This window comes from Nelumbo lutea, chromosome 1 (assembly GCF_056320005.1).
Source record: "Nelumbo lutea isolate HS-2025 chromosome 1, American lotus-T2T, whole genome shotgun sequence".
NCBI classification, from domain to species: Eukaryota; Viridiplantae; Streptophyta; class Magnoliopsida; order Proteales; family Nelumbonaceae; genus Nelumbo; species Nelumbo lutea.
The window spans coordinates 103,525,187-103,540,893 of NC_142684.1; the positions used below are offsets into that span (position 1 = coordinate 103,525,187).

General features: G+C 40.0%; 1 protein-coding gene across 1 annotated transcript in view; it reads right to left on the minus strand.

Moving 5' to 3' along the window:
* Positions 1 to 10,364, minus strand: part of LOC148876511 (oxidoreductase, zinc-binding dehydrogenase family protein) — a 31,810-nt gene extending 21,446 nt beyond the window's left edge. The window contains exons 1-5 of the mRNA XM_088967065.1: positions 10,077 to 10,364; positions 9,777 to 9,989; positions 9,128 to 9,223; positions 2,352 to 2,440; positions 2,118 to 2,246 (exon numbers count right to left, since the gene is read on the minus strand). Coding sequence (XP_088823191.1) covers positions 2,118 to 2,246; positions 2,352 to 2,440; positions 9,128 to 9,223; positions 9,777 to 9,989; positions 10,077 to 10,157 — 608 coding nt within the window. The 5' untranslated portion in view covers positions 10,158 to 10,364. The remainder of the gene's footprint in view (positions 1 to 2,117; positions 2,247 to 2,351; positions 2,441 to 9,127; positions 9,224 to 9,776; positions 9,990 to 10,076) is intronic.
* Between the last annotated feature and the right edge of the window lie 5,343 nt (positions 10,365 to 15,707).

Here is a 15,707-nt window from a genome sequence, read left to right on the forward strand (position 1 = left end):
TTTGACTTAAGTAGAGAAGGTTGGGATCCGGGCAGTACTACTTCAAGTTTTGGTTGTTTAGTTTGGAAGGGAATTGAGAAAGTCCATCCAAAGTTTATCTGTGGAGTAAAACTAAAAGTGGGAGATGGAAGGAGGATTCGTTTCTAGCAAGATGCTTGGTGCAGTGACAGACCCTCGATGGAGGAATATCCCTCCTCATTCCTGATAGCAGAAAACAGAGATGCTAAAATAGTTGAGCTGTTTGACTGGGTTTGGAGGTGTTAGAAGCTGGAGTCTTAGGCTATGCAAGGTTCAAAATATTGATACATATCGGGCCGTATCGGGGGATTTCCAATACACCCCTACAGGGGGTGTTTCGGGATACGCCTCTACGGGCGTATTTGATATTTTGAACCTTGCATGTCTTTTTCTTTTGTATTTTTACTTTCAAATCCGTTTACGAAAAAATTGTAAACTATGCTTTTCAAAATAAAAGCATCATTTACCATTTGGCAAAAATATAATAGTAAATACATGTGACACGTGACTGTCACATGTTAGTGACACATGTATAATAGTGACATGTGATAGACAACGGTGACACATGTCAACTTGTGTTGTTATGTAATGTGGCTGTATTATATTGTCATGTGGAAGTCACATAATGGTGACACATGCCAATGTGTCATCGTGTGACACATGGCAGCCTTAAAACAATGACGTGTCAATGACACGTACAATAGTGACATGCAGCAATCACATAATAGTGACATGTGTCCACTTGTGCTGTTATGTAACACATGGTAGTCAGAAAATAATGACGTGCCAGTGACACGTGTCGATTTGTGTTGTTATGTGACACGTGGCAATCAATAAATAGTTACACGTGTCAGTGACATGTGGCAACCAAAAAATAATGGCACATGCATGTGACATGTGGCAATCAGAAAACAACAACACATGTCAATGACATATGTATAATAGTGACATGTGGCAGTCACATAACGATGACACTTGAATGGCCTGGAGCTACCACATGACAGTCACATGTACAACAGTGACACGTAAGCAGTCACTTAACAATCACGTCTGACATTGCTTCACAGAAGACCAAAAATACATTTGAGCCAAAAGCACAAAGTATGAAAAGCCTAGTGCTTTTGGTGTTTTTCACACTTTATAAAAGTATGAAATCAAAAGTAGAAAACACTTGAAACAAACGTGATATAGTGTTTTTTGTACTTTTAAAAGTACAAAAGTACTTTATCCAAACATAACCTTACTTTTAAGCATCAGTTAAATGATTGGGAAATTTCAGATCTGTTGAGTTTGTTGCAACTGCTTCTGCTTGAAAATCACAAACCGGCCCAAGACCTTCAAGATGAAAGAATTTGGAGATGGAGCAGATATGGCAAATTTTCTATGAAATCCTTCTACCTGAATACAGAGCCCCCTCTCCCACGGGACTTCCCCTGGAGGGACATTTGGCTTCCTCAAGTCCCAACCAAGGTAAGTTTCTTCATGTGAAGAGCTGTGAAGGGCAAATGTCTATCGAAAGAACAATTAAGCAGGAAAGACTTGGTGCTGGATTCTATGGACTGTGGTTTGTGTGGCCAAGAGACAGAGTCAATTGCCCATCTCTTTGTGCAATGTAAAGTAGTTGGCTCCTTATACAACTATTTTCACAAGAGGTTGAACTTGTGTTGGTGTCAGCCTAAAAGCTTTTCTGGCATGGTGAAATCCTGGAAGATTGTGGGTTTAAATAAAGGGAAAACTGCTTTGGAGGCACAACCCCGTCAGCAATATGTTGGGTATTTTGGAAGGAGAGGAACAAGAGCGTTTTTGAAGGAAGGAGCAAGGTATTGGATGAGTTGTGTCAGCAGGCAAGGGCTTCTCTTCATTCATGGATAGCAGCCAAAGAACAGTTAAATAAGATCCCACACAATCAGTCTTTTGACTATTCCACATTATTTGGATAATCCCATATGTACCACAAAATTTGGGCTTCCATTGCTTTTCGTGAGGACATTTGGGTTCTGGTCAGGGGCAGTTGGATGCACAGAAATGAAAAATGGCCACATATACAAGATCATTCACACTGGCACAGAAATGAAAAACAAATGCAGATATGAATGTACCTTATTTCAAAGTTGTACATGCATTTAAATGTTTGGAGGGAAGATAATACCCTTCCCATCTTGAAATCACAAGGTCGTAAGCTGCTTGATGTAATACTTGAACCCACCGTGCAATTTCTACAGATCCACCTGTTCAACAATTCTATGTTGGTATTTTGATAAGAACGAAGACATTATTTGGTTGTAAATATTTGCTTGAAATAAAAATAATTGCCAGTTGATCATTGGATATACCTCCTTGGACTATAAGAAATGTGAATAAGAAGCCTTTCATCCACTTTACTTTCATAAAAAGGTGCTGCTTCTGCAACTTCCTTGACTGTCTGCAAGAATCATGTGGACAGGAACTTTGATAAGCACCCAAAAATAAAATAAAATAAAATAAAGATGTAAATATGTTCTGAACTTTTTTTGTAGTGGGTTCCCAAATAGTTGTTTTGGGTACTTTCTTTATTCAGTTTGGGTTCAGAGATATTTTGGTCGTTTCATAATTTGGGTTCTGGTCAGGGGCAGTTGGGTGCACATGTTGAGTTTTGGTCCCTTAAGCATTTTTGTAACTAAAGTTACTTTGAGGGTTGTTTGAAGTTACTTTTATTCTCGAGGAGTTGCTTGTGAAGAGGTGACACTCTAGGGGCTTATGTGTAAATATCCTAGATGGCTTCCCCAGCAAGCCTATGGGTCTTATAAAGAAAGAAGCTGTGTCAATGGGGGGTCTTCGATTTTCTTTTGGCTGAAAAAACGTCTCTCTTGTAAAATCTGTTGTCTCAAGTTTTGAAAGCTAGGTTTTAAGAACTCAACCCCTTTAGTCACCTTCCAATCCCTCCATCACTACGTGTCTACGTAAGAGGTCAGCTTGACGCCTTTGCTACTGTAGCAGACTTGTTCTAGAGGAGCTCTTCATCAGGTTATGTTCAGAGATTTATGACATCTAATCTATCTTTTTCCTCCTACATTTGTTATTCCTAGCCTACTGTTGTTCTTTTTAAGTACTGCTTATATCTTGCTTGCTTGCCCACATCAAACTTCCTATTTAGCATGCTTGTCTAATGGATATAACTGATTGATCTAGTGAAAAGTTGAGGATGGAAGGCAAATTATGCAAATCAATTAAGAAAAGAAAAAAGGGTATCACTACAAGTTAACTTATGAACACCCAATATCTCTTTTTTATTAATGCTTAACTCCATCAATTTTTTTTATCAATAACACATTTCATTAATTAATCACAGAAATAATTACAAAGGGGAAGATAAACTTTCTTATCTTCCAACTGAAGCTTGAGCCCCCAATAAAGGAAAAAAAAAATAAGAAAAAGAGTTACACCTGGGCCCAAAATATTGACTCCCTCTCCACCCCTTGTTTAGCTAACCCATTAGCTGATCTTTTCACCCAACTAATCTTGACTTCCATCTCTTGAACCAGCCACCTAAATTTCCTCCTCTCATTGCTGTAATTCCATAACCACTGTTGTCTTTATTCAGCCACCCTACCACCACCTCCAAGTCCCCTTCAATTATGAGTTTTCTTATATTCATCTCCTTAGCACTCTGGACTCCTTCCATAACTGCATAGATCTCAGCTCTGGGAGAGTCATGTTGTGAGAGTTGTTTATTTTCTTATTTTACAGTTATTGGTAGCATGCTGTCAGCCAGTGTTTTATTTTCTTCTTTTTTGTTTGTTAGTAGGGAGTGCCGCCAGGGGCATAATTGTATTTTTTTCTTGTTCTTTATATTAAGTTAATATATATGATAAGCTGGGCACCGCCAGCTATAGTTTTGATTCCCAATCGAATCTCTCTCTCTCCCTTCTCTTCTCCTCTCCTCTCTCTTCTCTTCTCTCTCGTCTCTCTCTATCCAGAAAGAATTACATGGTATCAGAGCAAGGTTCTGGGCAATAAAGAATCTTTCTTAGTTTTTTCGTTTCTTTCTCTCTTGATCTCTTGGACGTGTGGAGGACAAAGAAACCTAATCGGACTGATCAGGCCACTTGCCACTGCTTTCTTTAGGGTCCTCCTTGGTCGTAACACCAAGGAAGCCCTAGTAGAAGAAGGGTGACGCTGTAAACACCACTCTTCTCCTTGTTCAATGCTCTGAAGGTTGTTTGATGCAGTAAGAATTGGTTTCTGGGTTTGCACCTTCAAACAGGTGCTGGAGAGGTTTTTCTCTGTGACCAATGCAGTGAAGGCCTTGGTTTTTTGATTTACACCTTTGTACAGGTGTTAGACAGGAGTATGGTGTTTTTTTTTATCACAGACAAGAGTATGTGCTGTAGTTGAACTGTGACTGATTACTGGGCTGTTCTAATGGCTGAACCATTACTAGACTGATTACTGGTTGCTGTAGTGGAATTAGACTAATTACGGGCTGTTCTAATGGTGGAACTATTGCTGGACTGATTTCATCAGTGTTTTTTTTCTCATTCCAGAAGTAGAATTCTTGGGGGTTTAGCATTCTGATTGTGTGGGATCAGGTCTGGTACACTTGTGGTTCTGTTTTTTTGTACTGTAGGCCCTCTCCCTCAATGGCAAATGATGATCCAGCATCATTTGGGGTTACACCAACCCGTAACACAGCTGGTATGGGTGGTGAAAACATGATGAAATTCCCAGAAAGGGTACCGGTGCTTTGATCCCGTTAGTCATAAGTGTTTTGTCTCTATGGATCTGTCTTTTTTTTGAGTCTGAACTGTTCTTCCCTGCTTCTCCTCAGGAGGAGAGTAATGTGGAAGAGTAGTAGGTTCAGGTCCGCCAAGTCTCTCTTCCTTCTATTTCGGACCTTAACCCCTTTCATGTCTTCGGACATACACGCCATAGAGGTCAGCAATGTGACAGAGATGTGGAGCTACCAAACATTGAGCAACCGACACTGTCAAACTCCTAGGAGGTAAGTCCAAACCCTGTTGCACATATTGATACCCCTACACCTACTTGGATGACCTCGACATTCCTATTGCTCAACGAAAGGGAGTTAGGTCATGCACTACCAAACACCCCATTACCCAGTATGTCTCCTATAATCACATTTCCCCCTCACATCGAGCATTCCTATTTGTAGTTGATTGCATCCCTGTACCCAAAAATGTTACAGAGGCCTTAAAATACCCTAAACAAACAAATGCTATAAAAGAGGAGATTAATGCCCCCCATAAAAATCAAACTTGAGAATTGGTGGATCTTCCAAGGGGGAAAGACCCCGTGGGGTGTAAGTGGGTGCTTACAGGTAAACATAGAGCTAACGAGACAGCTGAAAGGTACAAAGCAAGATTAGTAGCCAAGGGGAACACTCAAGTGTACGGGGTTGACTACGATGAGACATTTGTTGCAGTAGCTAAGATGAACTCAATTCGAGTTCTTCTATCATTAGCTACTAACCTTGACTGGGAATTGCATTAACCGGACATAAAGAATGCCTTTTTAAATGGTGACCTAGAGGAGTAAGTGTACATGATTCAACCCCCTAGATTCTGTGCCAAGAGAAGTGAATAAGGTGTGCAAGCTAAGAAAGTCTCTTTATGGTTTAAAACAATCTCCCAGGGCTTGGTTCAGTAAGTTTCATATGGCAGTTCAACAAGTAGGGTTCAAGCAATGTCAGTCTGATCACACACTCTTTGTGAAGAGATATCGAGAACGGGTTATTGTATTGGTAGTGTGTGTGGATGATATCATCATTATAGGAAATTGAAGTTCAGAAATACAAAAGTTGAAACAATTCCTTGCATCTAAATTTGAAGTGAAAAATCTAGGTCCCCCAAAGTATTTTCTTGGAATTGAAGTTGCTCGCTCAAAAAAGGGCATCTTCATTTCTCAAAGAAAGTACACCCTTGATCTGTTACAAGGCACAAGCAAGTTAGGCGCAAGGCCAACAGATACTCCTATGGATGTTGATCATAAATTGGGTAATTGTAATGGTGAGCCTCTGAAAGATGTGAAATAGTTCCAAAGGTTAGTGGGAAAGTTGATTTATTTGTCCATGACCCGTCTGGACATTGCCTATTCAGCTGGGGTCCTGAGCCAATTCATGCACTCTCCTAAGAAACCGCACATGGAGGCAGCAAAGAGAGTCCTTAGATACTTAAAAAAGTATCCAGGGACAGGTCTACTATTCAATAAACATAATCACCTAAAGGTGGAAGTCTTTACAGATGCTAATTGGGCAGGTGTTGTGGATGACAGAAAGTCCTCAAGTGGGTATTGCACATTTGTGGAAGGAAATCTAGTGACCTAGAAAAATAAGAAACAAAGTGTGGTAGCAAGGTCAAGTGTTGAAGCGGAATATAGAGCTATGGCACATGGGGTGGCTGAAGTTCTTTAGCTAAAGAACCTTCTAGAGGAGCTTGGAGTTGTTCATAATCCTATGTCTCTTTATTGTGACAACAAGGCAGCCATAAACATCACCAGCAATCATGTCCTACGTGAGAGGATCAAGCACATTAAAGTGGACAAACACTTCATAAGGGAAAAATTGGAAAAAAAGTGAAATTTGCACCCCTTATATCAACTCCAAGAAACAACTTGTTGATATCCTCACAAAAGGACTTTCATACTCTCGGCACAATGATTTATGTGACAAGCTAGGCATGATAGACATATTCAGCCCAACTTGAGGGGGAGTGTTGTGAGAGTTGTTTATTTTGTTATTTTACAGTTGTTGGTAGCATGTTGTCAGCCAGTGGAAAAAAGTGAAATTTGCAACCCTTATGTCAATTCCAAGAAACAACTTGTTGATATCCTCACAAAAGGACTTTCATACTCTCAGCACAATGAGTTATGTGACAAGCTAGGCATGATAGACATATTCAGCCCAACTTGAGGGGGAGTGTTGTGAGAGTTGTTTATTTTGTTATTTTACAGTTGTTGGTAGCATGTTGTCAGCCAGTGTCTTTTATTTTCTTCTTATTTGTTTGTTAGGGAGTGCCACCAGGGGCATAATTGTATTTTTTCTTATTCTTTATATTAAGTTAATATAAATGATAAGCTGGGCGCTGCTAGCTATAGTTTTGATTCCCAATCTCTCTCTCTCTCTCTATCTCTCTCTCTCTCTCTCTCTCTCTCTCTCTCTCTCTCATCTCTCTCTATCCAGAAAGAATTACAAGTCATCCACTCTAATTGGGCCTGAGAACAGGGCTGAAACAATCCCATTCTCATCCCTAAACACACCCCCAATCCCCAAGTGTCCAGGATTCCCTCGTCCAAGACACTCATTACTGTTTTAGTCTGGGTGCAATTAGCAATCTCACCCCACTTCCTCAACATGTCATCCACGGTGTAATCTGTGAACAGCTCTGAGGATTTCAGCCACTGTACAACCCTTATATGGATCATTTCTCTCAATTCTTCAGCACCTCTCTACTTCAGAGAAGATCCTAAAGTTTCTTTGTCTTACTAGGGACAGCTTATCTAGGAGTCTAGATCTGGACCCAACAACCATTGCAGCTGTACATCGGGAACATCTTTCCATAAAGGACACTTCCAAAGAGCCACCAACCATACAAAAAAGGTTATTTTGGAGGGGACTAAGGAGTTCCAGATCAACTTACTTGGGAATTAAATGGTATTTAGCAAGACCATTGGAAGAGCATGCTCATGTTTCTTGTTTATCAAAGAATTCTGGAACGTTCCTTACTCTTAATCCTTTAATTACAACTTATTCTATATGCATCATATGCAGCTCATTTTATCATCTAGCTGACATGGAGCCCTGTATACAACTCATGGTTATACATGGATTACACTTGTAACTGCAATACTTTGTACTTTTTTTATTAATACATGACACTTTAATTTCTCAAAGAAAAAAAGAAAGGCTAAAGATTGTATTAGCTATAGTGGGTCAAAAAAGTATAGGGCCCAAGTCCCATATACCAGGAATTTACAATGGTTAATAAGATTAAATCATGTATACAACATAAGGTTTAAGCCTTAAAACATAAAATGAAAATTCAAAATAAGTGAGTTCCATTGATAATGGAACTATGGAAGTGGTTGAAGCTAGGCTTAGAAAACCTATAATATCAATGTCCACCACACTATTTGACTCTCAATTTTGCCCTATTAGGGCATCAGGAAAAGGAGGAGCTTTTCCTTTCAAAGATGCACAAATTGCAATTTTTTTCCATAGGTACTAACGTAAAGAAAGTTTGCCGTGTCCCAGAGGATGTATTCCCTACAGAAAGTGTTACCTACCAGCATAACTAGCTCTTACTCTTAGAGGTTCTTTAGGATACTATATGTCTGGCTTTAAATAGAACAGATTGGCAAAACAAGATTCATGTAGCCAACCCCATATAGTTGGGATAATGCTGTAATGTATGGATGACAATGATGACGATTCCTAGTTAAGAAAGCAATGAAGTGGGTCAAAAGTCTACAATAATAGTGGCAGTGTAGCACAAATGTCTAGATATAAGTTGACAATGGTCAAAATCTCATCTATCAGAGCTTCTTTTCTTTACAGTATGGGAAGGTATTGTCCACCACCCCTTGAAGGGCCAAGTAGGATATGGTTCCCATTAGTTGGTGCTCTAGAAGCAGTAATGATATAAAAATGCATTTGAGGAGACACATAGGTAATGAACCTGCTATAAAATTACAACTAATTTATACAAATACGTTGTAACCAGATCATCATCATCATCAGACCTTATCCCAACTATATGGGGTCGGAGTTGGATATATAAACCTTGTTTTAACCAAATACACATTATAATAAAGTAAAAGCACATATAAGTGAGATATTTGAAAGAAAATCAAGAACGTAATTAAAATGGGATTGAAAGATAGCCATTTTTTTTCTCCATTGACATATCATTTTGCATGGTTGACCAACCAAGTCCAACAAACAAATCCAAAATGGCTTTTTATTTTTTTTGCAGATGGTGTACCAGACTACCCTATGCATTACCAATGAAGAATTATGCTGGCATATTAAATGTTAAGTTCTTATAACGACAATCGTACACCATACTGAATTTTTAAAATGTCAATGCTCTAACATTTCAACTTATAAGTTTACCTGCCAAATTATAACATTTGATGCCTTGAATAAACTCTCAGTAGCCCATACATAGATCCCAACCACATTCATGCCACCTAGTAACATTCTGGAGACCTGAAAGCAATTAATCTCATGATCAAAAAATTAAGCACCATGTAGTTGTCTTTCATTTCTTTTCTTTTTTATCAATAAACACGATATAATCATTCCCAGCTATAAACATAAAATGTTATTGAGTTTCAATTTTATGAATAAAATTAAGAACAGAAATACTGTTGCTATCATGAAACATAAAATGAGTTCACAATAAATTTTAATTGGGGAATTATTTTTCACGTCTCCGAGACATTCAACCTCGAAGTGCAGGATGAAAATTTCATCCCTTCACAGTTAATATTGGCAAGGACCGATATACTGTAGTTGAATACGACTCATGCTAAAAGAAACTGTTCAATTATATGTAACAGAGGCAGTTCTCCGTGAATGTAGCAGAAGTTAATTCGAGAACCTACTTGGATTTTTTTCCAGCAACTTATTTGTTGTCTACGAATGTCGGAAAAGGGGATTGTCAATGCAATAATTGAACAGCACAATGCAAAACATAATCCAATAACCGAACCAACAAATCGAAAGCCAAAAGAGAAATTAAGTGCTACTCCAATTGTACCTGACGAGCATGTTCAGCAACCCAATCTATATCGATCAGTAAAGACGAAGGTTCGACTTGAGATTTTCCCTTCGAACCCTTCTTCTTATCGTCCTTTCCACTCTCGGGTGCCGAACAAGCGGGCGCTCCGCTATCATTGGGTGGTGTCGGAATCAAATCGAACACGAATCCTCGGTCTAAACCAGAACTAAGCTTTCCTACAACGAGCCCCACCTATGAACATGGAAATCCATATCAGGGTCCTCAGTGAATGAAGCATCAAACAGCTCTAAACAAGGGAAAAATTGGCCGAGGGGGTACCTGTGCAGGAACTTCAGATTGGAAGAGACGATCCTCAGCTAGGTTGAGTTGGGTCTCTTCACCAACCACAGCTTTCACCATGGCTGTGTTTCTGCGGGTTCAGTGATCGCCGCAAAACCACAATTCACTAAAATTTCTCAGAAAGAATTATATATGGTGGCCGATTTGCCGCCACCGCTGCCTTGCCGTTGCAGCTAGCAAACTAGCAACTAGCAAGCTAAAAAATCTTCCACCTACGCGGGACGGGATGGACTCGGACGATCTCGGACTTGGAATATTTCGTGTCGGGAACAGAAAGAAGTGTCCAGGCTCAACATTACACAAACGGAGTATGACCGATGGATTGGAATCTTCCCTTGTGAAACGGTAGGCTGGACACCAGATTGATTTTACTAAATTGAAGGGATAGGAAATTCATCATCTTGACGCTCAAAGATTGCAGAATAAGGGGGCGAATTTCAAATAATTTTTTTTCTCTCCCTTCAACAGGGAATCGAATTCCCTATTTAAAAAATCATAGTTTTAATGGTCATTCTTGAATCATAAACTGAACCAGATCTAAACCAAAAGGAATAGGGAGAGATAATACCTGATACAGAGAAGTAGTATCTCCCAATGGATGTGTTCACGCCCAAGGAAGGATCCAAAATCTGTTCCCACTGAAAATGACGTAGTGTAGGGTGGAGCAGAATCTTTTCTCCAAAAGAACTTGACCCTTCTCAAAAATCACATGGACGGCTTGTGAATACAACTCCCACCAATCTTTTCTCCAAAAGATTGGAATCAAGATCCAATATTGATTTCTCCCAAGAACTGGAGATCGAACTGCTATGGGCGGCGGCAAGAGAGTATTTGCAGGGTGCATATTCTCTCTTCTTGTGATTTCAACTCTGAAGACAAAAATGTGTATTGCTTGCATGTCTAAAGGCTATCGCCCCCTCTTCCTTTTATAGACTTAAAAGGATCAGCTCCTACTCCCATTAGGAGTTGCTAACCCAAATCATATATGGATTAAAAGTACCATTTAAGATAAGGGATAACCATTATCATATCTACAGATTAGATCAGTCATCTCCTAATCTAATTATGAGGTTTCCATATCTAAATCTTATTTAAATCTTGGACTCTCTAAGTGGATAAGGTCTGGGCCCAATTCTATCAGCTGATCCATCTCAGAATTCGCCCCTTAAGTGACTAATCAAATTAGCCCAGTTCAAAATGGGCTTAAGGCCCATTTAAGGTTATGTATTCATTTAACCTTCCAATCTACTGCCCAATTGGGCTTCCTTGTATGGCGTGGGACCCAAACATTGATCTACACATCAGCCACATGGGTTCAGCCCAGCATTTGTTACAAGGCCTGGCCAAATACACTGTTTTGGACAGTGCACCCCCTGAAACCCATCAGATGGGTTCTATGGACCCAACACTTACCCTAAGTGGTCCCTGGGCCAAGCTACCTTGTAACACCCAGGGACTGTGGGCAGATGCAAGATTAGCCCATCAGGTATTATCCTCAATGGTCTTACACTTAACCTCTTAGCCCATAATGATCATACACTGCCCGACAAGAGAAGACTTCTCCTTCGGCTGCAAGAAACAGCGTTGCACTCTTTGCTTATATGGATCCCGGGAATTAAAACCTTTTGCAAACCTTTTAGATATCATTTTCGGCACTTCGGACGGAATGATGGTCGGAGATGGCACGCCATTCCTTCCTTGCAGTCTGAGAAGGCATCGGTAGCAAACCACCACGCCCTGTGGCAACTCCGGCCGCAGATTCCATGAAATCGGAAAGCTACTTCTCCACCTCTCTCTATCTTAGTAAATCTTGAGTTCAAGTTCAATGAGTTCTTATAAAACCAAAACCCTAAAATTTTACGCTCTACAAAAAAACCCTAGAACCAAACATTAATTAGGAAAGATACTTTAAGGAGATCGAATGTGAGAAATCACAAGAAACAGAAAAAGGGTTGACGCTTGAGAAGACGAAGGCGAATCAACTTACTGCCTTACGAAGATGAAGAAGCTTGTCTTCTCTCTTTTCCAGTTTAGGATATTTTCACGATTGCGAGGAGGGGTTGAAGAACCAAAAGCGTAAGAAAAAGGTTGACGGAGACTGTGGGCTGAAGATAGAGGGAAGAGAGAGAGGTCAAAGGATGAAGGGTGTGTCGGGTCGAGAGGAAGGAGACAAGGGTAGCTTTGGGTTTTAAAAAAATTTAAAACACTTAGTCAATTAGTAAAATCATAAGGATAATTTAAGAATTTATCCAAAAGTAAATAGGGTAAATTACAAAGACCCCCAGGGTCTACACAAAGACCCCTATACTTCATTTTGCAACAAAGGCCCCAATACTATGACCTTGAGACAAAGACCCCTTTCCGTTAGACTTCCATCCAAAAATGCCGTTACAATATTTTTTTTAATTCCCATACTACCCTTATAATAACTATTGGATAAAAATACTGTTCATCTTCCCCGACCCCACGGTACACAAACAGCAACGGCGGTAATTCCCATATGGGAATAGGATCGTGAGGCTGGTGAAACAGCTCGCTTGAACAAGAATGTTCAAGTTCGCTTGTGTGTGCTGTTGAAATGTTCAAGCACACGACTCTTGAGTCCATTTCAACAAAGATATCTCTGTTGAATAGTTCGCTTGGCAGAGATCTCTGGGACGATAAGCCCATTTCAACAGCCAGAGATCTCTGGGACGATGTTGAACAGTTAGCTTGGCAGAAATCTCTGAATCGGGAGCCGTAAGAATGGGCAGCACTGGCTTTTCAGGCGGTAGTGCATCCGGGTGAGGGGGAGGACGAAGTAGAGCTGTCCAGACTGGAGTTGTTGGGCGGGGTGCAAGGGTGGAATGAGGGAGTCGTAGAAAAGCTTGTCGGAGTTGCAGATGAAGCACGACGACGTCTCCATTTCGAGGGCCTGGGATAGTGGGATACCGTAACGGGGGATGTGTACTCGCGGAGTTTGAACTGGATCTCTAGTTCAATAGTTCGCCTGAACAAGAATGTTCAAGTTCGCTTGTGTGCTGTTCAAATGTTCAAGCACATGACTCTTGAGTCCATTTCAACAAAGATCTCTGTTGAGAAGTTCGCTTGGCAGAGATCTCTGAGTTGGAAGCCGTAAGAATGGGTTGTACTGGCTTTCACGGCCAATGCTGCCATGTCGGAAGCCGCCAGGCGGTAGTGCATCCGGGTGAGGTTGAGGAAAAAGTAGAGCTGTCCAGACTGGAGTTGCTGGGCGGGGTGCAAGGGTGGAATGAGGGAATCGTAGAAAAGCTTGTCGGAGTTGCAGATGAAGCACGGCGATGTCTCCATTTCGAGGGCCTGGGATAGTGGGATACCGTAACGGGGGATGTGTACTCGTGGAGCTTGCCGTCGGTGGAGATGACTTTGACTGTTGGGGAGGTAGAGGAATTGCTGATTTTTACTGTACTCGTGGAGCCCATCTTTGAGACAATTGGCGTTGTCACAGGTAATGCCAGTCTGAAGGGCACCTAGAAAGCGAGGTGACGAGCTTTCCCATGATCGTGGCATTGAATACAAGAGAAAAAAAAAGGGAAGATGAGAAATGAGTATATTCCGTCCTTTCATTTCGAAGAGTTAGGAGAGATGCATTCCGACTTAATGGTCAAGGAAAATCTGTGTCTCATGGTCATAGTACAGACCCAACAGTAATTAATCCAAAATGAATATGTAAATGCGGGATCAAATTTTATTTAATGCTAAGTTGGGAATGAGTATAAATACAAATATAAATATAGAGTTAAAACCTTTATATTTTATATTATTTTATATGTATTTGTATATTATACTCTTTCCAAACTGAGTCTAACATCATACTATATTTTATCAATAGAGTTTTTTAATAATAATATGTTATTTTTAGGATTAAAAGAAGTTTTCAAACCCATTAAAATTTAGAAAACAGGGAAATTAAAGATAAAAATATGGATGCACCCCTTTGGCGTATTGATATTTTGAACTAAATGCACTGTAGTTAATTGGAGGCATGGAGCCCTCATTCATGTTTGAGTAATTAGTGCATCATGACAAATGGTCCCAACAAAGAAAGTAGGATACACTTGGGTGTAAGTGACTGAATCGAGCTGAAGCCTGACTCGACTCAACTAAAATATTACTATTTTGACATTACACACAGCATGACAGATGTCAGATGGATTGGAATATTTGCACTTGTGAATGGTAGGATTTGGACTTTGGAGTATGGGAAAAGAAATGCAAACCCCGATCAATAACATAGAAAAGGGTGTGCCATGGTGGGAGGCTTGGAGCCCTAGCCCTTATTACCTGCCGCATGTTGTATAACTAGTGCATCATAATACACAGTTGGATGGTCCCGCCATCCTGGCAAAGACAGTGGATACACCTAGGGTGTAGTTGAATTGGACGTAGCCAAATTTCAGCATGTTTTGGTTCGTTTCAACTAAAATATTAATATGTTCGAGAGTCACCATTTTTCTAATTTGAATTTGATTTGACTAAATTTTAATGAGTTTGAGTTCAACTCAAAATTTTTAATATTAATATCTTTAATATTTTATAAATATATAATATATTTTTATTACATATAATATAAATATATATATATATTTTATGATATTTAAAGTCAATTTTTTATTAATTAAACTTGAATTCAAATAATTAATCAAACTTACCTTGAGATTTAAACTTGGAGCCTAATCCATCTTGAGCTCAAAATGTTCAATTAAAAGTTGATTCGATTGCATACATCATATATAAATCATGATGATCAAATAGTTCATCGATCATTTGTTGTTATTCATTTAGTGTGACACAAGTGAAAACTCTCAACCAATTTTGCATCAGTCCAGATTTAATGCAGCACAAGTGTGTGAACCTAGTACCAATCAGAAGTGAACATGTCAGTATTTTCATACACATAGGACCCGCAACGTGTTTACCTGTGATTGGTCACTTAGCCTTCTCATATTTGTGTTTCAGAGCAGATCCATCCCAGGCGTAGCATAATATGGGCATGGTTTTAGATCATGGAATTTCAGTAAATGTGGACCCTGGCTTCAAAACAAAAAGAAACATGGACCCTATAAATAAAAAAAAAAAGTTAAGGCTTAGTACAAATATGAATATGTAGAATGCAAAACATTGTATTTTGTATTTGATGTAACCGTTTCTGGTTACGTATCAATTTTTTGTGATGTATAATTTTTTTTTTGGCTAAGTACCTCATTATTTGACCTGGTGGTGAAGTGCCTTGGTGATGAGCTACTTGGTGGCGAACTCTCTGGTGGAGAACTGCCTGGTGGCGAGCTCCCTGGTGGAGAGCTACTTGGTGACGAGCTACTTGGTGGCGAATTCCCTAGTGGAGAACTGCCTGGTGGCGAGCTACCTGTGAGGTACCGAGCTGCTTGGTGGTGAGCTGCCTAGTGGCGAGCTACCTAGTGGCGAGTTGCCTGGTGATGAGCTCCTTGGTGGCGAGCTCCCTGCTATGTGGCCTGTGACTCAGAGAGTGGTAGAGCTCACTGGTGCAGCGCAACCCGACTGCCCTCTACATGAGGTGACCTTCTTTCCTTTATAGGCATTTGGAGCTGAGGGACTTGTGAGAACTCCATCTTT